The sequence below is a fragment of the Rhyacophila brunnea genome, unplaced genomic scaffold (assembly GCF_057557595.1).
Source record: "Rhyacophila brunnea isolate RB1 unplaced genomic scaffold, BYU_Rbru_1.0 scaffold_19, whole genome shotgun sequence".
Classification (NCBI taxonomy): domain Eukaryota; kingdom Metazoa; phylum Arthropoda; class Insecta; order Trichoptera; family Rhyacophilidae; genus Rhyacophila; species Rhyacophila brunnea.
The window spans coordinates 7942457-7968254 of NW_028232848.1; the positions used below are offsets into that span (position 1 = coordinate 7942457).

At 39.0% G+C, this 25798-nt stretch overlaps 1 protein-coding gene across 1 annotated transcript in view; it reads right to left on the minus strand.

The window, feature by feature from the left end:
* The window catches only part of ClpX (Caseinolytic protease chaperone subunit), a 73990-nt gene extending 52087 nt beyond the window's left edge, over positions 1 to 21903 (minus strand). Inside the window, exon 1 of the mRNA XM_085946036.1 lies at positions 21428 to 21903. Coding sequence (XP_085802162.1) covers positions 21428 to 21503 — 76 coding nt within the window. The 5' untranslated portion in view covers positions 21504 to 21903. The remainder of the gene's footprint in view (positions 1 to 21427) is intronic.
* Between the last annotated feature and the right edge of the window lie 3895 nt (positions 21904 to 25798).

The window sequence follows — 25798 nt, forward strand, 5'->3', positions numbered from 1 at the left end:
CTTTCTTCACTGTCAGTTTCTTCGACTTTACTATCTTCTTGCTACCCTCACTTTTCCGTTTACTTTTTTCTGCAGCAAGCTGGTCCTTCTCAGGTGTATCTGTTACTTTCAGGTGTACGTTTGTTATGGCTCAAATGACCACATCCCCAAATTATTACTAATTGGATTGAGCCACCCAAAGACTATTGAAAATAGATTATTTTTGATACTGTCATCGCATAAACACATTATTTTTAAATCAAAATACATTTACTTGATTGCCGTAACACCACAGACATGTGCTTGAGAGTCTTGAGACCAAAAAGTACGAGGAACTGCTTTCTTTACTTTTGGCGTGAAAATAGTAACATCGCACGTTCACAGTCACATCGAACACCGGACGGTGACTGATGCAATTGCGGATTGGCTGTCTACCCCTCCCGCTTTGTTTGGAATCCACCGCTTGTATTTATAATGCAGCATAAGAGTGATACTAAGGGTGGCTCAGGTGACCCCGTGGCTCAAATGACCCCGCTCTGCCCTACCATATATACCTATTTAACAATCATTAGGTATTTTCTCTAAACTGTTTACCATATTGCATTCGAACTATGAGCAATAGCCATCACTACCGTCGATGTTTACAGTTCCGTCCCGCAAACCGTAGATGCGATCGACTAAAATCTATCGACGACGCGTTGTAGGTACATGCTTGTCCTATTACATTATCCAGGTTTCATGACGTTAACCGAGGCCAAAATAACATCCTATATGTAGATATTAGATAATTACATAATAACAAAAACAAACAAACGCCAAATATAGTACATATCTTGTGGACGAATCATTGCAGATAATGTAGCACTTGCTATACATTTTCAAACGCGCGCAAAACGTACTCAAACAATAATATTATGTATATAATTTTGGCGTGGATGTCTCTTTGTTGATAATGATAACTTGATAACATAGCATTGCCAACACGTCGGTCAATAATCACGAACAATTAATACGGCCTTGCTAAATCAATATCGAGTCCCAAAGCAGGCTGACCTACTTCAGAGTGAGCTTAAGGCCCGTTTCAGACGGGACACCGGTGTCACGCTCGATATAATATAGGAGGCCTTTGTATACGAATAAAGGGGCCTTTATATTATGTTTATGAACGCCCCAGATGACGTAATCCTCCATCTTTCTTATATAGAGCTAGAGAAACAAAAACGAACTATAAGTGCGAGTGAGAAAGCATCCGGCATGCTTATATCTACGCAATATGCGTCAGAGTAAGATAGAATTTCTACGGCTGAATTACATATTTTTTGTACGCGTCGACGGTAAATATTAATTTGAATGACTACATTCATTCAAAAACTGCGAGCATATTTTGCTGAAATTTATTGTTTTTATGTTAAATATAAAGTTAGTGGTAATTATTTTTAGTTAATTCAGTAGAAAATATGGTTAACTATGTATGATGGCAACATGATGGTAAGTATAACGTTTCATAGTTAAGTTGATAATAATAAAATTGAGGTTCTACTGTGGTTTCTGAATTAGTACAAGGCATCTTCTTCTTCTTCTATTTGTATGCGTTCCTATACCATTCATCCGATTGCGATGAAACTTTTGTCAGTTGTTGTGCGCACACCCGCGAAGGTTTCCGAGTTAGTACAACTATCTTCTTCTTCTTCTATTCTATATTCTCCTATTCGTATGCATTCCTATACCATTCATCCGATTGCAATGTAACTTTGGTGATTTGTTGTGCGCACGCCCGCAAAGGTATAAATATTAAAAATAAAAACATTGATTTTTATAAAAATATAAATGTGTATAACATGAAATCATTTTTATTTATATATTTTTTAATGTTTTTTAAAATATATATAAAAAAATATGAATCAGTCAAAAATCTTTTATTTTATTATTATTGAAGAATATATTTGGATATTTGTATGTACCATCCTGGCGTCGGTTTTTCTTTACACAAATGCACACGCGCAGTCTGATTTCGACAAAATTTGGAGGGTAGACGGAGGCTGACGAGCCGGAGTGCGTGGTCGAATTTCACAGATTTAAACCCGTTGCACCCCGGGGACAGTTTTACGGTTTTTGCGAAAAAAGGCCGCCGCGTACAGTTCCGTGAAACGCGGAAGTTAATGCTGCAACACCCATTTTTTATTGAAAATGTCGCTAGAATTCGTACATTTAAAAACTATTGGCGTTTATTTCAGCTCGATCGGAGGTCAAATGGTAAAGTTAAATGCAAATAATTGTGTTATTAGAATCGCTAATCGGTAGGGAGCCAACCGAGCCTGCGAGGCGCGGGCGACGCAGTGTTGCCAAATTTTCTAATGAATCCAATTCAAAAAGGCTCAGCGAGACTCACCCTATGTGCAATTTTCAGCTCTCACAGATTGCACAATATATATTTAGATAATCTGATGATTTGGCGCAAACATTTCCATCGCGTTTCCGTGTTTTTTTTAAATTCAATCCTTTACACTCTACGAATTAAATTTAGAATTTTTAATTTTCAAATATTAAACCATTCCGCTCCCGGGCAGCGCCGGGTGATACTGCTAGTATATTATAACGAAAACAAATAAGTATGAATGAAAAAATGTACAAAAGTATACAAAAACTATTATGGTTTGGTTGAGGTAGGGTTTAATTGATTTTTAGAAACTAACCAACACCATCTGTAAATAGTAGTTTTAGTTCAATAGAAACAAATACGTATGACTGACAAAGTTTAATATGCACTATTTATGGCGGATCATAACAGCATGGCCCCCACTCCTGAAACGGGCCCCCAGGCAAGGATCTTTGGCGCCCCCCCCCCTACCTATCGCTAAGGGTAAAGCAGTGTGACGCTTTACAGCAGTGTTTTCTAAACGGTGTACTCGTACTCAGTAAAATTAGGGTGTATTTTTAACACATCCATTTGAATTATGGAGTTGTCGAGGATCGACACACAATTAAAATTTTTATCACACAACCATATATTTTAATATAATAACAGTATTTTAAGTAAATTAGCGCCTTCAGTATTAAACAAACGGTATTAAAGCAAATTTATGACGTGTGTTTATCTCACATATCTGGTCGACTCACCATACCGGGCCCCCAGGCTAGAGCCCTGTCAGCCTCCCTTGTGGGGGACATACATGACAGCCTAAATCCACCCTTCGCTAATGTCTCCTGTACAAGAGTATGACGCCCAGGCTTTTACCTCCTAGGTACATACATAATTTTGTTAGTGACTTTACGCTGTAACGACTGAATGGCCATGCGAAATGTCCGTCCGTCCGTTCGGCCGTAACGTAACATGGATTGTGACGGTTCCGTTACACCTTGAAATAAAACTCACCTTCGACAACCAAATACCAACGATCATAATGATCACACTCGAATAAAAACACGCTAAAATTTCAATGGATTGGTACCTAAGAGCGATATATTTGAATCGAAAAACTATCGTTTTTTTTGCTGTAATTAAATACTTAATTGCTAAAAAAAAATAACCTCGTTCACGCTAATATTGCGAAAATCTAAGTAGTAATAAATTTGTGTGTGTGTGCTTCTTTAATTAACAGCCTTTTACGCATTGCCAGATGAAGGCTATAATATAATGAACATTGCCACGTGGGAAAGATCGTGTCCGGAAACTTGTACGTATGCAGTTCGCCGTATTACACTTCACCGTGAAATGTTTATCGGAAATATAAGACCGACCAGCCTCTTTGGGTCGTACACATCGTGACATAAAATTCATGTCTATAGATATAAAACACGGTTCTTGTCGGTTTACACTTTACAGGAAGACAGCAGCAAACAAATTTTGAAAAAAGGCGATATACCTACCGGGTTATTTGTTAGGTTTGGTTCGGTTTTCATTCTTGAATTTTGCCAAAATTAGTTATGAAAATTGAATTAATGTTCATATTAAATCTAATAAAATTGGAGACCGTATAGTATACCTACGGTCATCTCTTTCCGATAAGAAAGCTTGCGGCAAACTGTGCCACGATGAAATGTTTTACGTACAATTTACATGTAACCGGGGAAGATATAAGAAGTGCAGAAAAGAAATATCGTGCGTTGAGATCGAATCCGTAAACATAATTAGAGAGACGCATTTTCTTTTGCGATTCGTCTACATGAGACGATAGTATACACGAAAAGTCATGGTGCCAGGCCGGGACGTGGTCATGGCTCCCAATCCTCATCTCCGTAATTTGGCATTTGATGGGTACCAGGTGTGTGGCGTGCCTCTGATTCGTGTACATAATATGAGAGACGCAGTTTCTTTTCCGATTCGTTGAACTGAGACCAAACTATACGTGAAAAGTCATGGTGACATGGCAGGAAGTCGTCGTGGCTCCCACTCCTCAAGATTTGAAAATTTAACATTCTTTATATTGAACATAAATAATTTTGTTTTTTGTCTCGATCAAAAAGAATTCAGACCAGCAGAATTCTAATAATGTAATTCACAGTGGTGATTACATAAATTTAGTTTTTTAGTCCATAGCTATCTCTGTTGCAACACCATTATCAAGACGAGATGAATAAAGATAGGTCTAAAATCACTATGTTTCTGATTTATATGGAACCCAGACAAGACTGCATCTAGCAGAAGACGGATTTCTTCGACATCTTTGGTCTCGCCACATAATTCTTTTTTCTTTTCTTCAGACGTTAAAACAATGTACATTATTGAGGATAAAATACGAATTGCGCCTTTAATGTTTCCGTCAACAATTCCATCGGTCTGCTATATTTATGTAAGATCGTTTCAGACTAGATCAGCGGTCCCCAACCTTTTGGACCTCGCGGACCACTAACCTCAAAATCTTGAATACCGCGGACCACTACGAGGTATTTTTTCCACACTTGTTAAAAATTCGATATGTCAATATAATGATAAAAGAATTATAATAAATAAACTTATTAACACAGCTATTTATTACTTCAGTGGTGTGTCGACATTGGCCGTTTACAAGAATTACAAATAATAATATCAGTGTGTCGATATTTGCATTTTATTTTATCCAGAACATAAAACTTTATTCAATTTATTTCTTCTTTAACACGTTGAATGTGGACTAACGAAGGCTAAAATTGCAAAAAAAAATATTATAAGAATATACTGAAACTTTTTAATGAATACGAAAATTGCAAATATATTCAAATTACTCTGCGGACCACCTAAATTCTCTCACGGACCACCGGTTCGAGACCGCTGGACTAGATCATGGTGGCTCCGTTGCTGTCATAAGATCATACTCACTCACTAATTTGCCTTTTGATTCATGTTGCTAGGGAAGTTTTTCGGAAGGGAAGGGTCTCGTGGTCAAATTCAACCGATACATTCCAATACGGTATTTGTAACTACCGATAGTTTTTATTTGCAATTCGATACATTTTCTTGTGATATGACATCCCTAGTTACACGTGTTTAGAGAACATATTTATACAACACCTATATGTAAATATGCCGACTATTTATGTTTTGGCGAACATTCTACCAGATTTGCATTTCATATGCAATTTGTTGGCTATATAAACGAACACGTTCGTGAATTGGAATGTACTTATGCATAATATTGTGGCGAAGTTTATAGTACGAAGGTTTAAAAATATAGTATTTCCGAAAGTTTAACGAAATTAACTTCCTTCTTTAAGCACTACGGTGCATGGTTGCAGCATCAGTCCCGTGCGGTTCTGTCTTGGGGCGGAATGAGCACTTAAAATCACTTCTTTCAGACACGTTTATAGCGTCATGGAAGTCGGCCGTGCATATCCACGGCTGTACATACATGACGGGTGGTGGTGAGAACAAAGTAGTATAGATATTCCAATTCTATGCATGCGATAATACCGGAAGAGGCAATAATGGTAGTCAAACGAATAGGTGGAGGTAGGTAATAATATAATATAAAATAATATATTCAAATAATTGCACACCAAAATGAAATTCAGCAACGAACAAAAAATGAATACTAAGTAAGTGGGTATTTCTTCGTCGACTTATATTTACTTGCAAAATTATAAATTGCAAAAATATATTTTAAAAAAATCGAATTAATTATTACATTATATTTTCGCTTTATTTTTGCAATAGTTACACTTAAGTGTCTACTGTTATAATCAGTGGTCGGGCGATCGGTACTGAGAGGAGAATTTTCGATTATTTTCACAGAACAGATTAATAAATAGAATTTTGATAGGCTATAATAGTCTATATACCAATAAGTACAGTAAATTTTGACGTAGTGTTTTGAATGTGAGCATAGCCCCCACATCCTGAAGCGGGCCCCCCGGCTAGGATCATTGGCGGACCCCCCTACCTATCTCTAAGGATACTTAGATCCATTTGAATTATTATGGAGTAGTCGAGTATCCGTACATAATAAAACATTGTACAGAAAATGTGTAAAAATATTATTGAAGGATAATAGCGCCGTAGGCGACTTTTTTTACTATTAGAGCAAATTTGTGATACGTATGTGTTTATCTCACTTATCTGGTTGACTCGCCACGCCGGACCCCATCTGAGCCCGGGACCCCCAGGCTAGAGCCCTGTCAGCCCCCCCCTTGTGGGGGCCATGAATGTGAGTGTCCTACGAAAATGAACCACGCATTATAGACGTACAATAGTGTGTGTAACACACCAATATTAAATGAGCGTCAATGCATAAACTGAGAGCAGTTGTCAGTATTCGACGTATGACGTATTCTTGACAAGTGTTTAAATTTATCCCGTATTCTTCCTTACTCGAGATCGGTTGCCTGCTTCTCCTTACCCGTTATTTATGTTTGACATTTGAAAAAACTTTCCAAAAGTGTTAAAGAAAACTTTCCCCATGTATATAAATGTCAGCGGTGAAGGGTGGAGGTAGGCTGTTCAGATCCGCCATAAATAGTCCACACCAAACTTTGTCAGTCATACGTATTTCTTTTCATTGAAAGAAGACTACAATTTACAGATGGTTTTTGTTAGTTTTTCAAAATTCAATTAAACCATGCGAAACCATGCCATAATAGATAATTATTAATAGTCAAAAAATACTCGTCTATCTATAAAATATCTAAAATTATACAATTAAATCATACATAACTTTGGAAACCTATTTTATAGATAGAATAATATTTTGTATCTATTATAGCAACGTATATACCTATAGTATGAATACATATTACTTATGTATATATAGTATGAATGAAAAAGTGTGCACAATTTTGTCGTATCGGCCAAAGTATAGATACCAAAACTATCATAGTCTGATTTAGGCAGGGTTTAATTATCGATTTTTAACTTAACTTTTGACACCGTCTGTAAATTGCAGTCTTAGTGCAATAAAAACAAATACGAAGTTTAATGTGCACTATTTATGGCGGATCTTAGCAGCCTACCTCCACCCTTCGCTACTGATATATTTAGACGAAGCCTTAACATATATTATAAGTCACTAATGATTAAGTTAGCAGTTAACAAGTCATTTCGTTATTACTAAAAAATACATTTATAACTTAAATGTCCCGATATTGCTAAAACAAACGCTGTCACTTAAATTGGTTATGATTGGATGATTTGACATTGAACATTTTGAATACTAAACATGTTGACTTGTACCGGGACCAAAGCGTTCATACTTTAATAAAAAAGCAGGTCAAAATACCTGTGAAAGCATCGACCACATCGATTATTAGTTATTATACATAGATAGGCTCAACAAAATTGTATTTGCAAAATCCTGCCATATTCTATGTTCAGTAAGTATTTATAAAAAAAATAAGTTTTAAAACAATTTCGGCACGCGATCCAACGCGATCGCACCGCTGACACCGCTGCAATAAAACTATGCATAATTGAATGGCACAAGTTGCATATAACTATTACAGTGAAATTTGGAAAAATATCAACACCATTTTGACAGATGCACTGACGTTTGGCCCAAATAATAACGAAAACAACGCAATTCTAAATATAGCGTTTTCAGTTGACGTTTTGCCAATTGATACAACACTAGTCGGTATAATATTATACCATACCATAGCAATGACACGGTCAGCGTTGCCAACTTAGCATTTTTCTTGCCAAATCTAGCATTTTTCGATTGACATCTAGCTTGCAAAAAATGCATCTAGCTTATGGCGTTTATATTAGGATTTTTTGATGCCTTTAACAGATTTAAATGTGCTGAAAATAAGCTACATTTTTATTTTATTTCTTCAGATATGTAATGAAGGTAGGTCGGAAATAAAACAAAACAATGAAACAATAGGTGCATTTTTGGCATTTTATGTATATATTAGTATCAGCGCAGCATTAGTATCTATTCTATACACAAGACTGCTTTCGGCCGCTACGGCAGCTATCTAGGGTATGAAAGTATCGAAATATTAGCACTTATTGTAACAATTGCAATAAGTTAGCCGTCTGAAGTGTCAAAACTGTCCATCTCGCTCTAAAATTTATCACAACCAAGAGAGGTGCTGTTAAAACGTAGCACTTATTGTAACAATTACAACTAACTTATTGTAATTGTTACAATACGTGCTAATACTTGGATACTTTCCTACCGATAGCAGTCTCGTGTATAGAATAGATGCGCAGATATTATATTTTAATGTGTGCTTAGGCATGTGGCATTGGAATGACTATTATCGGGGATTCCCCTCTCTGGTATTACCTAATTATTACTTATCGTAGGTTGTTAGATTACTTTATTATTTTTTGTTAATTTTGAAATGCGTTTTTAGGAAAATGTGGTGTGATTTTTACACGTACTAGCCATTTTTTCAATTTTTGCATTTTTTTTTCGATCAGTAGAAAAAGGTATTAAAAAATGATTTTGTCAAAATCTATCGTTTTCACCTGCCAAATAACTTGTTTTCGTACCCCGTCTGGCATGTTTTTGTCAACGACAATTGGCAACACTGGACACGGTTATACTCTGATTCGGTAAATAAACACAAACGGCTCGCTAAACAAACTACGACATTTTGAATAGATTCGACAAATACTCAGCGACATATACAAATAAAAAACATGTTATGCTGATTTACAATATCGATAGGAAAATATTTATATTCAACAAAGAAAATTAAAACAGGTAAAAATAATACAAATCCATGTTCCCTGAGAGACTTTTGAGGTAGAACACAACAAAAATTAATTTTACTACCTAAGATTTATGAAAACACTAAAAACTATAAATGCATTTCCTGATTTCAAACCAGTTTTAACGACTATCGTACGCCACGTTGTTCATTTTACCTTGACCTTGTTGTCAAGAAAATTTGTATATATATGCATATAAATAAATAAATCTAAAGTAGGAGAAAAATAACGCGATATATATGATAATAAGATAATTGTCTCGAAGACAGAACTAATGGTAAACTGCTTTGCTGAACCAAAAATGATCTTCATCGAAGGCATTAAAATCGAGTGAGTAGAGAACTACGTCTATCTTGGACAACAAAAATGTTAAATGACTGTGGCATGTATGACGAGATTGCTCGCAGAAACTGGCATAGAATGGATTTGAGCACCTGAATAATATCTTCAAAAGAGACCTCCCATTATGTCTTGTGCGTGAAGTATTCAACTGACCTCCAGTGCTCATGTATGCATGTGAAACATGGACCCTTAACGCAAGAGAAATCCAAAAATTACAAGAAGCGAAACGTGGCATGGAAGGCCATAACACGGAAAGACCACGAAAGAAACGAATGCATAAAGAAGCAGATAAGAGTACGCGATGCGATAGACGTTGCTAAGCAGATGACATGGAAATTGGTTGGACATGTCGCTGGACAAACGCCGTCATACAGTGGCACCCTAAGCCGGCTTTCACATCTAATCTCGCCTCGTCTGTAACGCGTCGAATACGTCGATGTGACGTCATCGTTATTCACAAAACACACGTTGCCAAATGGAGCTCCGCAGGTTGGTCGAATGCGACTTTTTAGTCTGCTATCATAGAGGTATTAAATAAAAAGGGGAGCAAGGAATCGGCTTTCTCATACAACTGAATGAAGCAGGCCAACAATAGCCGACAACTTACGAGAAATAGCGACGCGATAAAAAAAAATGCTGGGCACACACACAATCACAGAGGATTTACTTTGACCTTTTGACTGTCATTATAATGTACCCATATACGTGGAAGTTTTGCTGCAACTTGATTACCAGTCTGCCTCACCACACTTTTATAGGAACATGCCTGCTTCACCATACTTCCATATAACCTGCCGCCCCCAGGGTGCTATCTCCAAATCGTATGGTTCTCGGGCTGCGAGTTGAAGACGCCAAAACGCATACGAACACCTACGAGTTGGTCATTCCTATACCGGATCGCCGATCGCCGCATCCAAATATTTATACGTTTCGAGAGGTTGCGTACGACTGTTGATCAGTGTTTGTCTATACCTATGATGCCCAAGTACCTATATTTTTTTTTATTACTACCTATTGTCTGACTATTTGCTTCATTATACCTAAAAACTACATGAGCAGTATTAATAAATCTTACACGGTATAAAAAATATTTTTATACAAATGATCACGTTTTTTTGTATTAAGCCGCATATGGACAAGTGTGATTATATTTGGGAGAATTTTTGTATTTTTTTTCATCGGAAGTAGCGACGTCTGGTATTGTGGAATGTTGTTTTTATTAAAGCGTGTAAATGTGTACATTGAAGTTAATCCCTCCAAACCAAAACCCGCCACGCACCACACCCGGTCTTAATCGGGCGTATCACGTGACCCTACATTGGCGATGTGAAGCATCTAGTTAAGTTTTAGACCGGGAATGCCCTAGGAGGAGATACCCAGGACTAAGGTTGCTACGCTCAGAGTGAGCTCTGACTGAGTTTAAAGTTACTTTCTAATGCAAAGTGCCGGGGAGAGAAGAGCACAGGGAAATTATCAAAATAAAAATGATTCTAGTGTATATAAAACAAAATAATGAAGGTAATCATACGGACAGCAAAAATTATGTGAAGAGATCTTCACGCCCGCAGTAAGACGCCGCAAATTTTTTAAATGCAAGATAATTGGCCTTAGTAGCAACCAAGTCAGACGGCCCGATGGGCCCAACAGCTGGTTGGACCGACCTGAGCATCTCCTCCCGTTCGGAGCACATTCTAAGACATTCCCAGAGGATGTGGTTGGCATCCTGAATCTCCCCTCCGCATGGACATGTCGGACGGCTTACAAGTCCAAGCTCAAAGAGCTTGCCAGCGAACCCACCGTGTCCAGTCACAAATTGACTGGTGTGATGGTCAGGAGTCAGATATTTGGTTATCTCCAATCGCCATTTAATATTTGGAAAAAACATATATGTGTGCCGGCCCTTGGTTGATTCATCCCACCGTCGCTGCCAGGTCTTCCACGCCGCGTCAAGCGTCATGAGACGTATTGTCCGCTTCAACGAGGTTACTTTTTCAGCAACAAGCCGAGGAGGCGGGGCTAGGTGAAAGTCACCAACAACGGCCTCCTCGCCTTTGAAGAGCATCGTTGACGCGCCGCTGACCTGTATGTGCAGATCTAGTGGGAGAATGCCGGCCAGGACCGGGAGCGCGGCCGTAGAAGTTGTTCGGTAGGCCTTGGTTATGGAAAGCAGCGCGCTGCGCTGTCCGCTTAAAAGAGTGCTTCTAAGTTTGACACTTTTCGGGATACGCAAGCACCACGCACTAGCAGCGTAGGCGGCAATCCCCATATAAATGGCGCCATAGGCAATCTTAAGCGCCCTTACTTTTAAGCCCCATCCATCACCAGCCATACGGCCCACCCTCTGGAAGGCCCTCCCAGCCTTATAGACTTGGGTAAAGGCATGGTGATGGAAATTTAACATAGTGTCCATTTGGACGCCCAGGTAGGTGACGATCTTTGACACTTTCACTCTCGTATCACCGAAGCGGACTGTGGGTGGCCGCTTACAGTTTAGTCGTCCCGGTCCTTTCAGGACAATGGCTTCTGTCTTGGAAGGTGCGAAAGATAGTCTGCTTACTTTACCCCACGCCTCAATTGACTTTAAGGCTTCGCCGACGGCACTCTCAATCTTCGCCCTGCTGTCGGCCTCCACCAACAGCAGCGCATCGTCAGCGTAGGCGATGACAGTGCAATCGGTTGGAAGCGGGATCCTAAGGAGATCGTCGAAGAGCACGTTCCAGAGGAGGGGCCCGAGGACAGAGCCCTGGGGGCAGCCCATGCTGGTGCGCCTCTCTATTGTGGTAGAACCAACACGAAACTCGATCGATCTATTCGTGAAATAACTCTGAATCGACGCGAACAAATTTCCTGGTAGTCTCTTGAGCCGAAGCTTTTGAAGTATAAGAGGCCAGGATGCACTATCAAACGCACCTGCAATGTCCAGGAAAACTCCTAGGACGTATTTACGGCGAGAATTTTCAGCGATGGCAATCACGTTTCTTATGGCGTCTGTCGTTGATTTGCCTCTTCTGAATCCAAATTGCTTTTCAGAAAGCGGCGCATGCTCTTCCAGGTGGGCTTCAATCCTGTAGCACAGAAGTTTCTCCAGCACCTTACCGAGAGCCGGCAAGAGTGTTAGAGGACGGTAGGCTTTGGGGCTTGATGGTTCTCGACCGCCGGCTTTGGGGATTACCTTCAGTAAGCCCCGCTTCCAGCAGTCGGGGAACGTGCCGCTCTTGATGCAGTCACTGAAAAGTTTGGTAATTTCTGGCGCGGCGATGGCCCATGTGCGTTTGACAAGTATATTGTCAATGCAATCCGGGCCTGGGGCCTTGCCAACAATCAACGTTCTAATGATGCGATTGATCTCCTGTTCAGAGGGCAACGATGAATGGTCGGTGTCGATAGGAAGAGAAGCCTCAAAGCGGACCATACTCATGGTGGCATCGTCCCTGGACTCGTCATCCAGGGGGATGAGTGCCTCGAGCAGGACCGCAGCCGTTTCAGACTCGGTACTGGTGTATCCGCCACCCGGTTTCTCGATACCGCACAAGAGGCTCGTCTGTCTGAGACCAAGCTTTAATGCACGGTATGGAGGACCCCAAGGGTCCGAACCCCCCTCGATGGTGACGAAGTTCCTCCAGTAGTCCTTCTTGGCTTGAGTAATTGCTTTCTTGTAGTCGTATCGGGCGGACTTAGCCATGGATGCAAGAAGATCAATAGAGGCAGGTGGTTGCTTGAGTCGGCGCGCACGTTGATGGACCTTGCGTGCTTTCCTGAAAAAGTCGCGCAGGTTCGAAACTTGCTGCGTCCACCACGGCGACTGGCTGGGTGGCTTGGGCTTGCAGCGTCCGAGTGAAGCTTCGGCTGCTCCGGTGATATCTGCAGTCAGTCGTGAAGCGGCCGAGTGCAGGTCCGGAAAACGGTATCTCGAAGTCCTATCAAGCTTTTTGGAGAGCGCCTTTTCAAACTTTTCCCAATTCCCGTCACGCGTTCTGAAACGCGTGGGCGGGGAAGGGGATACGTCAGAGACGCCATCGTGCGAGGAGTCAGCGGCCAGCTCAAAAGTGATCAACCGATGATCACTCATGGAGGCGCTCGCATGGACCCTCCAGCCCCTGATACGTCTCGCGACGGACTCAGTGGCAAGAGTGATGTCGATGTGAGTGCTTCCGAAGTTTGCATGCGACGTGAAAGTCGGCATGCTATTCGGATCGTTGAGGACGATCAGGTTGTGCTGGTGCACCAGCTCCTCGATGACGTCCGCGTCGCACAAGGGGAGATCCACGGGCGCCCAGAGGGGGGACTGCGAGTTGGCGTCCGCACAGATGATGACATCCCTGCCAGCAACTGCGCGGAGGATGCCGTCAAGCAGCGATACCACGTGTTCCTTTGTACTCTTAAAGCTGAAATAGGCGGAAATAACCACCACGCTGCCTCCTCCGGGTAAGCTGATGTCTGCACACGCGACCAGCTCAGTCGACAGATGCGAGAGCGACAGCACGCCAAGGCGAGGGTCAAGAGCGAATATACAGGCCTTTGGCTCTGTACAACTGGCGCTGACAACGAGGCCCGCGCACCTAAGTCCCTTTTCAGCGAGCCTGGGGCCCTTTTCAGAACCCCAGTGGTACGGTTCCTGCACCAGCGCCAGCGACATGCCAGCGGCCTGCATAACCTCAATCAACTCCGCAGAGCCGGCGTCGCTCAAGTTCACGTTCAACTGGGCGAAGGTGATCATCGAGCGGCAGTGTAGTCCACCATAGCCCTTTCGCGCAACTCGGCGTGGAGTCTTGCAGGGCATTCGAGGCTATTGGTGGGATGGTCATGCGGCTGTTTGTGCTTGTAGCAGGCTACGCACTTGGGTGGGATCTCCTTGTGAGGGCAGTCTGCGCGATCGTGGCCGGAAGCAGTGCAGTGGCTGCATGTGGGAGTCTTTGAATTGCATCCCTTTGCCATATGGCCGTAAAGGTGGCACATGTTGCACTTCACTACCCCCACAAAGTCCTTCAATGGGAAGGATTCCCATCCCATATACAGCCTGTCCTCCACCAAAAGGGCAGACCAAATTGCACCAGGGACGAAAACCACGAAGTGACATCTGCCGGTCTTTGGGCCAGCTTTGTGGCTGAGTCGAATATCCCTGTACGCCGATTCCGGCAGACCAGTCTGCTCCTTGGTGGAGGTGTAGATGGCTTCCCGGAGCTGGGGTTCTGTAAGGGTTGAAGGGAGATTAAAAATAATAACCCGAGGCTGTTTTTTCCCGGCGAGCTCAGCTCTTAGGGCAGCCTCCGAGGTCTCCATGGCCTTAACGAGGGCCGTGGCCTCGACTTCGGAGCGGGGGTGAACAATAATTCCTCCGTTTCTCACGTTTCGGATCCCTGTAATTTGGACCCCGATTGATCTGGGGTCAAATGCCTTCTTCAGGAGGTCCTTGGTGGCTTCCGATGTTTTTTCCCCAGAGCCGGTCGGGAAAAATAGGACGCCCGGTCTGGGGGCTAAAGGCAGGGACGGGAAATGGCTGTTGACGGTGGCCGGAGGTGGAGCGAGTATTGTGGAGGTTGCAGTGGGAGGGCGGCTTCTTCTGCCGAGGGCTGTGGCCCACGATGTGGGCGCTGGCATCGTTGCGGCGATGGTGGTGTGGAAGTTTGCCGATGCTGTTGGTTTTGGTGAATGAAGCGTCTTAAGGGTTTTGGTTTGCGTGTGCAGGTCTTTGATAGCCTTCTTTTGCATATTGAGGCCAATTGTCCTGTCCTTTAGTAGCCCCTCTAGGTGTTTAATATTGGCTTCTTGGGCAATGGTCTTTTTTTCTAGTTTTGCCATGGTCATGTTCTGCCTGCCTTGTGCTTCTGAGAGGCTCAATAGGGCGTTATTGATGCGTTCCTTGGCTCCTGCTTGCTTGCCGCGGAAGGCCGCAATTACTTCATTCATATAGGTGGACACGTCTTGATAGACGGATTCATATAAGTCCGTGTCGACGGCAGTGTATTCCCCAGTTTCCTCGTATTCGCTGCCGGAAGACGATGAAGAAACGTCGTTGTCAGCATGCCGAGGGGCTGGTTGGTGGTTCTTGGATTTTGGTTTTTTGGCTTCAGGTTCGGTGATAGTGTCCGGAGATGTGGCTTTTGATGATGATTTCTTCCCAGGTGACTTAGGCGAGCGCGTCTTGTTTTTTGACGATCGTATAGTCGTTAATGGGGCGTGGCCAGATGTGGATGCCGCAAGGGATGGTGTGTTGTGAGGATCAGGACCTTCCCGAGGAGGTGGAGTACGCTCCATGTTAGGCATTTGGGTTAGATAGCAGAATCAAAAGTAATTAGTAATAATTTATAAGTTGAGGGTCTTAATACACTAACATAATAATATTGTCTTTCGATCGATGCACTGGTCGTCCCTGCATATAATATATAGCATTTCCTACACTAAAACAATGTCAAAAATAGTTCCAGCAAAAACAATTTATCACGCAATAAATATTATATTATTACAATAATTAATTATTATTACAATACTATTATTAAATGAAGGAATGGAAATACTTATTTTAAAACACCAAATCTAACAACAACAACGCTAATTACATCTGTTTATAACTTGTAATGATAATTAAACTAATTAATTTAATGGTTATCAATTACACGGGAGCAATAAATTTATACAGAAATATGATTGTTCGCGAGTTCATTGCTGGTTGGCAAGGAAAAAGGCACATTTACCGGGAAAGTCCTAGGGGAAAACACACAAAAGTTTCACAAATCGTATTCCATGGGCAGGCGAAGGTATTAGTTAAAAAACGGGATCAAAAACTTGTGAATAGCAGGGTCAAAATTGAAAATAACGAAAGCGAAATGATAACGATGCAAAAACACGTCAGAACGGCTCAACCGTTATACTCAGAAGAATGTGTACAATATGGACTGTCCTAACTGAATTTAATTTTATATGCATGTTTGCAGATGTGTAGAGATTGGTTCATGGCCCCCACACCTGAAGCGGCCTTCCAGGCCAGGATCTTTGGCAGTCCCTCTGGCCCCTCTACCTATCGCTAAGGTTAAAGGCAGTCTGACGCTCTACAGTGGCGTTTTCCAAATGGTGTTTTCAGGGCTCGAAATGGACGGAGCGCCGTTCCTGCTCATAAAATCCCCAAAGCTATCGCTCCGTCTCGTGGAACAATTTATTCAACCGTCTGAACTAGATAGGCCATATAACAAAAAATCGAACACACTTATTTTTATAAAAAAAAAACATATACTTAAAATTAAATAACTTTCAACATGCAACAGCCAACAATTGTATCGCACAACCATATATTTTCAAATGGTAAGAACCCCGAAGTGAAATAGGCGACTTTTTTTACTATTAGAGCAAATTTAAGATGTGTGTTTATCTCATTTATCTGGTTGACCAGCCACGCAGGCCCCCCTGAGCCTGGGCCCCTAGGCTAGACGCCTGTCAGCCCCCCCTGTGTGGTGGTCATGGATGGGTTGAGTTTCAAACAAAGTGTGTGCATCTTAGAGTAATAATATAAAGAGAGTGGGTATTGTTCGGCAAAATGAAGCAGTGTTTCTCACGTATAACGCACAGTAAAACCTCAAGTTTATTATTTACTATCGGCGGTTATCGAGGGTAGTATATCATATTTTTGTATTGAGGTAATATAATTGTTACCATAAGTTAGCCGTCTAAACAGTCAAAATTGTCTATCTCGCTCTAAAAATTAACACAGCCAAGAGAGGTGCCGTTAAAACATAGCACTTATTGTAACAATTACAACTATTTTTTTGTAAAAATTATAATAGGTACCTACTTCAATACAAAAATATGAAAAACTAGCCTCGAAAGCCGTCGATACAGTGTTGTGTATAGAATAGATGCGCAGGCCTTTATCTGCATATTGTGTATCAGTAAAGGTTTAGAAAATATTCTATAATTTCTTTACGGACTAGCCTTTTCATTAATTTATGAATACTGTATAGTTTACGATGATCAATAATGAGTATAATGACATAACAATATTATTAACACGTTCTTTGTGTAGTAGTTTCATATTGTTATTCTGCGATAACTCAAGTTATTCTGAATTGTTTATTGTGTAAAAAAAGTGTATACCTACTTATAATTTTATCATCACAGTGTGCACATCACTTGTGCAAAAGAAAATCCTCACATACTTACCTATATAACATAATATTTATAACGAGCTTACCTTCACTGCGCAGTTATCATTATAATTATAAATTACAAGTATCTCATATTATCACAGTTCAAAGAGAAAAATAATAATAAAAAATACGTGAGCATAAGCTTAAAAAATGATTCGAGTAATAATCATTACCAGGAAACACTGTTATCGGTGGTTGTGTTATACCCACTTATCAACAATTTAGTAGTAATACCAAATCTCTGCGTTCAGAGGAGAAATGGGATGATTGGGCGCCGCCATCTAGACCTAGACGACAGCTGACTGGACGGCGGTAGCGAAGGGTGAAGGTAGGCTGTTAATATCTGACATAGATAGTGCACGCTAAACTTTATCAATCATACGTATTTGTTTTTATTGAACTAAGACTACAGTTTACAGATGGTAGTTTTTAAAAATCAATTAAACCCCGCCTAAGCCAAACCGTAATAGTTTTATTATGCAATGGACGATTCGACCAAATAGTGCACACTTTTTCATTCATACCTATTTGTTTTCATATAATTAACGATACATAATACCTATTACACATGGTGTTGATTGGTTTTTTTTTTTTTTAAATTCATTAAGCCCTGCCTGATTATTATTTTATCTATAATATATCCAAAATTATGTATGATTTAATGGCATAATTTTAGATATTTTCTAGATAAATGAACACTTCTTGACTATTATCTATTATGGGTTGGTCTCCGCGGGTTTAATGGAATTTTAAAAACTTACCGAGAACGCCGAGAGGAGTGGAACCAACGCTTTGAAAAGGCGGTTCTACAGCCAAATAATCCCGGTCACGGAGCTCAGTAATGAGATCCTGACGAAGAAGAATAAGTTTTATTCCATTCACCTTTATTTATAGTTTGTATTTCGAACTGGGGGGGGTGTGGACCCCAAAACCCCCATCATTGAGTGCGCGCCTGCATCCGGCAGTCTTTCTCAAGTAAAGTTTCGTAACTCTGCCTCTAAATTTACGGAAAGAGAAGGTTCCAATCGCTTACGGCTCAGATAGACTGCAGTTGCAGCGCGTCGACGTAGGTCTAACGTGATTCCAAATGTATCCTATTTGAATCACAAATTGTTTTTTTTTTTATTCAAATGGAGACTAGACGGGCTGCAACTGCAGTGCTGTGTGTCTCCGCCATTAGATCATACATAAAATTAAAATGTATATAAGTGGTACTTAATAAGTGTAGCCTCAATCGGTTAAGAGCATACATAAGTGAAACGGCAAATAATTTTCAACAGTAGGTGGAACGAAATTTCGCAATCGTCGCCAATCGGAGACTGACAATCGAGGTGTGAGCACGTCAATTTGTTTTGTGATGGCGTCGGAGGAATATATTCTTAAATCGTGTAAAGATGACTGAAAAACGTTCCGCACATACTTGAAAAAGAAAACATGTCAATGAATATACTATTATTATTACGAATATAATAATAAACATAACATTAAAAGGACGCATGTCAGTGTTGCCATGTTTTTCTATGCTGATTATACTACAAAGGCGTAAAAATTATAGTATTTCTAAAAAATATATAATACAGGAACATTTCTCTTCTTGAATCCTTTACAATTATAGTATTTTGGTATATTTGGCGTAAAATTATAGTATTTTACATTTTTCGCGGAAATTAAATTACAGTATTGTACTATAATTATAGTACGGTTGGCATCACTGAGTCGAGTGTTGAATTTTTATGACAAATTATATTTCGTTCGGCTCGCGTCATTTGCAAAATCCGCCCATCGCCTAGCCACGATCTTTTTAGACCATGCCTCAACTGATGTATAGCCTTAATTATTTCAAAATGTGCTTGTACACGAAGCGTATCCAAAAAAGGGTCATATAACTTCCAAACGGTAACGGCTCCACCTTGAAGAGACAATGGCAATTTACGTACATTTCTTACTTGTATAAAAAAAATCGCGCAACCTTATAACCTGATAAATATTATCACTTTATCATATTTATGTATTGAGGTTATAATTTTTACAATAGGTTAGCCGTCTAAACAGTCAAAACTGTCTATCTCGCTCTAAAGTTAACACAGCCATAGAGGTACAACAAATTTATTGTAATTGTTACAATAAGTGCTAATAATTCGATACATACCTACCCTAGATGGCTGCCGTAGAGGCCGAAAAGCAGTCTTGTGTATAGAATAGACGCGCTGGACTGTATAGGTGGAGGAACAAAAATATCGCTTTATTTAAATTTGGAACATAAGAGGACAGTGACGTCTCCGAAGTGCCGCCCATAAGCAGACTTAAAATGCCGCCCCTTTTATTTCTAGTTTCAAATTGGTGGTTTGAGGTACGTGGAGGTATGTAGCACTGACAGGTTTGGAGGCACGCTTGTAAAAAAATTGTCTGTGCCATAAACCACCATTTTATCTTACGGATACTTATAATTTCTAAAATCTAAACTACGTATAGGTACGAGTTTTATATTTTTCCATAGAGTTTTGTTAGGTTAGGTGTCCCAGTTTGGCAACCCAAATACGTCCCGGAATTGAAGCCTTTGTCCAGGATCCCGGTTGAAGCTTGGAGGCACAATATCTCAGATTTTTAGAAAAATCAACCAATAAACGGAAATTATTTTATTTACGGAAAAAAAATTACTATTATCGTTAACCCTTATAAACATCGCGGAAAAAAATATTTTGGCAGGAAGAGCTAAAAAAAGCTCTCGACCCTCATTTTGACCGGAATTTTGTAAAAATGTCCTGGAATTTTATGAAAAAAGTTGGCAACCCTAGGTAGCTACATAGGTACCCAATTTGGGGTCTAGGACGTTTTGGCACCGGGACAACTGGACGCCACGGAATTCGAAAATAAATAGACGTTAGGTACTTATAGGTACTTTAAAAAATATTTAATATTATTATTTATATTTAAATGATTATATTCTGATTTAATAGTTGGTGAGAATGTAAATATGCAGACGTAAACAATGATTTAATCGTGCATATGTTTAAGTTCCAACGAAAAAAGACTTTTTTATTTTATATAAAGCCTTAGACATGGTAATTCTCAATCCCCAATAAAGAATACATTATGTTAAGAGTAAAATGAATTAAAACTAAAATTTGAAATTTCCATACATGTTAATGCACCATTACCACAAACTAAGATTATAATATGAGGTAATGTTAGGTTGGGTAGGTTAGATTAGGTTAAGTTTGGTCTAAAAAGAAAGTTGTAAAATCATGGCCACCTCTGCAGCACATTTACCCAAATTTTCTCAACATTTATTTGTTGTCATTGTTGCGTTTTGAAAGTAAATAATAATACGCTAGGATAAACAACTGTGTTTGACTCATTTTAATTCCTCCATACTCAATTGAGTCAAGATAATATGGGAATAATAATAACTTATTGTTTACCATTAATGCATGGTACCTATACATTTAATATTTAAATATCTAGAAACAATTCAAATTTAGGTTTGCGCCTGTCAAGAGAATATGTTGATAAAAAACGGCGAATCTATGGTAAAAACGATACACCAAAAAAGCCTTGTCACCTGGAATTATTTTTAAAAAATAAATGCAAAGCAGAAAGAAATTTGTTTCTTCCGATGGTAATTTGGCTCGATAATTACATTTTTTCTCTGTTTAGCAAATGCGACTCGTTGAATCGGACGAATTTCAAGGTGTTTTGTTCTTTTCTGTTTAGTGACATTTTTGACATATTTTAGGTTAGGTGTATCGTAGAATGCGTTGTAATACGTTTACATGTTTAAAAATACGCACAATTAAAAATTAACGTGTACTTAAAATGAAAAAATAATCGTTACCTGATTGAAACTTCTGATTCCTGGCGATAACAACAATTTTTCCAAAAGAAAAAAGGCCACATCTGACACTGCTCATTGTGGAAAATATTTTGTTCCCACTGCACCACTTTTAATTGTTGATAAACAATGACGGCAGATAACGGAAGGTATTGCACAATGCAACCAAATTAGCACAGATCACTCGAAATTATTATAAACGTACACCATGAAAGAATTTAGTGTCTTCGAAACAGATAATGAACTCGCGGGTGTCAATGTTTATTTGCTGCTAATTTATTCGATCGTGACGCAATGAACGGATGCGCTGTTGACATTGAGTAATATTTGAAAAAATATATATTTATTTATATTCAATGTTTCTCATAACGTATTCAAAACTGGGAATTTTACACGGGCTGTTACGCGATTAATCTAGTTTATTACGACGGCAGCCATTGCTATTGCGACAAACACAGCTGATTTTGATTTGCGAGTCCATTTGGAAAAATAGCGAATTTGACAAAACAATATTACCTTGTGTACAGTATTGCCATCTATTTTCCATTCGACAACACAAACCACAATGATAAAACAGGCAATCATTTTATCATTCTTCGAACGCCTTTGTGATTTGAATCATAGAGGCTCCATGGAGGCTCCTTTAAAATAATTATTATCCCGTGATCTTATTTATAAAATAATTACAAAATAAAAAGAACTTTTTATATGCAACGTTTTTAAATTTTCTGTTGAATTATTATGCTCAATATGCTCAAACTTGTACTTGATATGAAGTAAATAAAATACAAACAAACTAACAAATATAGAATACTGAAATGTCATTTCGACAATTATTCATTTTGATTTCCACAGTAGGTAACGCACATATATATTAATAATTTAGTTGCTAGGATCACCCCCTTAACAACCAATTTTCAAAGTCTTTTCAAAGACATTGCACGGTGCAGAGTAATCGCTTTGATCACGGTGATCTCTTTGAGTCTTTTACTTTTTACGGATTTTTATGAAATAACTTTCCATACTAATCAGAATTCACTGAAAATGAATTCAATTCTACTTAAAGATGGCTAAAAGTATTAAAATAATGCATTGGCATCGTGTTCTGATATATTATAAAAGTTTCAAATGTCTAGCTAGTCGGGAAGTTAGTTAAAAATCGATTGCAATATTTGTACTGGACAAACAACCACCGGACAAACAAGAATACGAGCTAATAAAAACGTTGTAATAAAGATGGACCTGGATTACGTCATCATTAATTATTCAGGGTCCTTCTTTGTTATTTTGTGACCTAAGAAGATCGAATTCTAAAGAAACTAGAAAAATAAATAAAAATGATTGTATGCCGAGAACACATGCTCTCCATTCTCGAAAACACAGAGTAGCATCAAAAATAAATATCATATTATATTTTTGAAAAAAAATACCAATTTTATAGTGGGTACTATTTTTTAATAATGCTAAAGCAATTAATTATTTTTATAATAATCGATAATATATTGGTTTGCGTCTACGATAATAGTTTTCTTCCATATATAGATAAAAAAAATTGTCACTCACCCAATCAATGCCCATAATTGCACAATCAGTAGCATGTGTGTTTGCTAATCGAAAGGCCTATGTATCGATCTTGCCCACGGCCTGATTGTAATTTCGTTTGTTGAATAAATCATGACAGTTTTCGTCACAGTTCAAAAGAATTACTTTGGGAGTTTTTGTGTAGGTTATCTTTTAAAAATTTAAACTTTAATAATTTAATATTATTAGGATTTGTTCAGATGTGTTGAATTTGTCCAATATCCTCAAAAGTAAACGCAATAGATTTGTTACAATGGATAGTCTTGATTATGCCCAATCCAAATCAAGGTACATCGGTTCGGTAAACATTGAATATTCAGGCGCGCACACAAGGGGGGGTGGGTTTCGGTTCTGGACCGTCCTAAGGAACAAAGTAATTTAGGTGAACGGAATATTACCTCTGATTCTTCTACGTCAGAACCTCATGACTGAATATCTTAACCCAGTGGTCGGCAAACCGCGGTTCGCGAGCTGCATGTGACTCTTTGGCCCCTTGAGTGTGGCTCTTCCACAAATGACCACGTACGGACTAAAACAGTGAAAGATAGAACAGTCAAAATGTCTTTGAATATAACCAACCAGCAAGTCGAAGATCTTAAATTGGTTTCAGCTATATCAATAGCAGTTGAGGAGTCTTGTGACATAAATGATACAGCACAAATTTGTACGATTTATTTCATCTACAAGAAAAACTTTTAGGATTATTGCCACTCAAAGGTCAAACACGTGGAGAGGATATTGCAAATGCTGTAATTTAGTGCATGGAAAAACATCATATTCCACTCCATAAAATTATGTCAATTTCAACAGACAGGGCGAAAAGTAGGGAATGGGACGATTTTTCACCGCGAACTGGCCTCCGCCGATTGGCCTCCGGTAATTGGCCGCCGGTACAATCGGACGCCAGCCCAATTCGACGCCGACCCAATTCGACGCCGACCCAATTGGCCTCCGGGAGGATTGGACGCCGCACAGTTGAATTAAATGCGCAAAGGAATAGACGTACGTTACGATTTGTTGGAGTAAATAAGCAAGTCAGTTTAATATGTTTCTATCTTCTCAGTATTTGTACCTTATACATTTTGTTCTTGACACATTTTTAATATAGATTGAGAATAATTATTATGCCTTATGATATTTATTAAAAGAAAATAATTCTTCCCTCGTTAAAACTTAAAGATGTGCATAATCAAATAATTTATTGTCTATACATGGGTACTTATTTATATTTACAACAAATATTAAAAATAATGTTAGATGTTAGAATGAAAATTACATTATATTTCAGCGTTTTATCGACTTAATATTACAATAAAGCTTAAACATGTATATTATTATGCATAAATGCGTATTTTAAGATAGTATGAAATTACAAACAAAATATTAAGTAAGTTATCTGCTAAGTATAAATGTTCCAGTAGTTTGATTGATAAACTACTTAGGTACTGGGTGCCGGACGAAATCCCGAAGGCCGAAATCCCAAATGGCTGAAATCCCGAAAAATAAAAAAATACAAACATCAATAATTGCGCAATTTTTACAAGGGAGACAAAAACCCATTTTTTGTGGAAATATAAAAAAATGTAAAATACAAATATCAATAATTGCGCAATCGTGAGCGCAATTTTTGTAAGAGAGACAAATCCCATTTTTGCGGAAAATGGGGTTTTCCGATTGCGCAATTTTTTCAGGAGAGACCATTTTGTAGAACGAATGGATTTTGTGTCTCTTGCAAAAATTGCGCAATTCACTATTGCGCAATTATTAATGTTTGTATTTTACATTTTTTTATATTTCCACAAAAAATGGGGTTTTTTTGTCTCTTGCAAAAATTGCGCAATTATTGATGTTTGTATTTTTTTATTTTTCGGGATTTTGGCCTTTGGGATTCCGGCCATTCGGGATTTCAGCGTTCGGGATATCGTCCGGCACCCAGTACTTAAGTAGTTTATCAATCAAACTACTGAAACATTTATACTTAGCAGATAACTTACTTAATATTTTGTTTGTAATTTCATGCTATCTTAAAATACGCATTTATGCATAATAATATACATGTTTAAGCTTTATTATAATATTAAGTCGATAAAACGCTGAAATATAATGTAATTTTCATTCTAACATCTAACATTATTTTTAATATTTGTTGTAAATATAAATAAGTACCCATGTATAGACAATAAATTAATTGATTATGCACATCTTTAAGTTTTAACGAGGGAAGAATTATTTTCTTTTAATAAACATCATAAGGCATAATAATTATTCTCAATCTATATTTAAAATGTGCCAAGCGCGAAATGTATAAGGTACAACTACTGAGAAGATAGAAGCATATTAAACTGACTTGCTTATTTACTCCAACAAATCGTAACGTACGTCTATTCCTTTGCGCATTTAATTCAACTGTGCGGCGTCCAATCCTCCCGGAGGCCAATTGGGTCGGCATCGAATTGGGTCGGCGTCCAATTGGGCCGGCGTCCGATTGTACCGGCGGCCAATTACCGGAGGCCAATCGGCGGAGGCCAGTTCGCGGTGCCAAATCGTCCTAGACCCCGAAAAGTATGACCGGCGTAAGAAATGGGTTTGTTAATGTATTGAAAGAAAAAATGAATCACGAGATACTTGCTTACCATTGCATCATTCGTTAAGGGATGATCAGTTGATGCAAAAAAAAATTTCATGGTAGATGTTATGTTTCACCTAAATCAGCTGGTAAACTAAATTTTTTTCAATGTTAGAAGAAGTTATTTCATTGGAAAACAAATTATCCCTTTTTGCTCAGGATTTTGA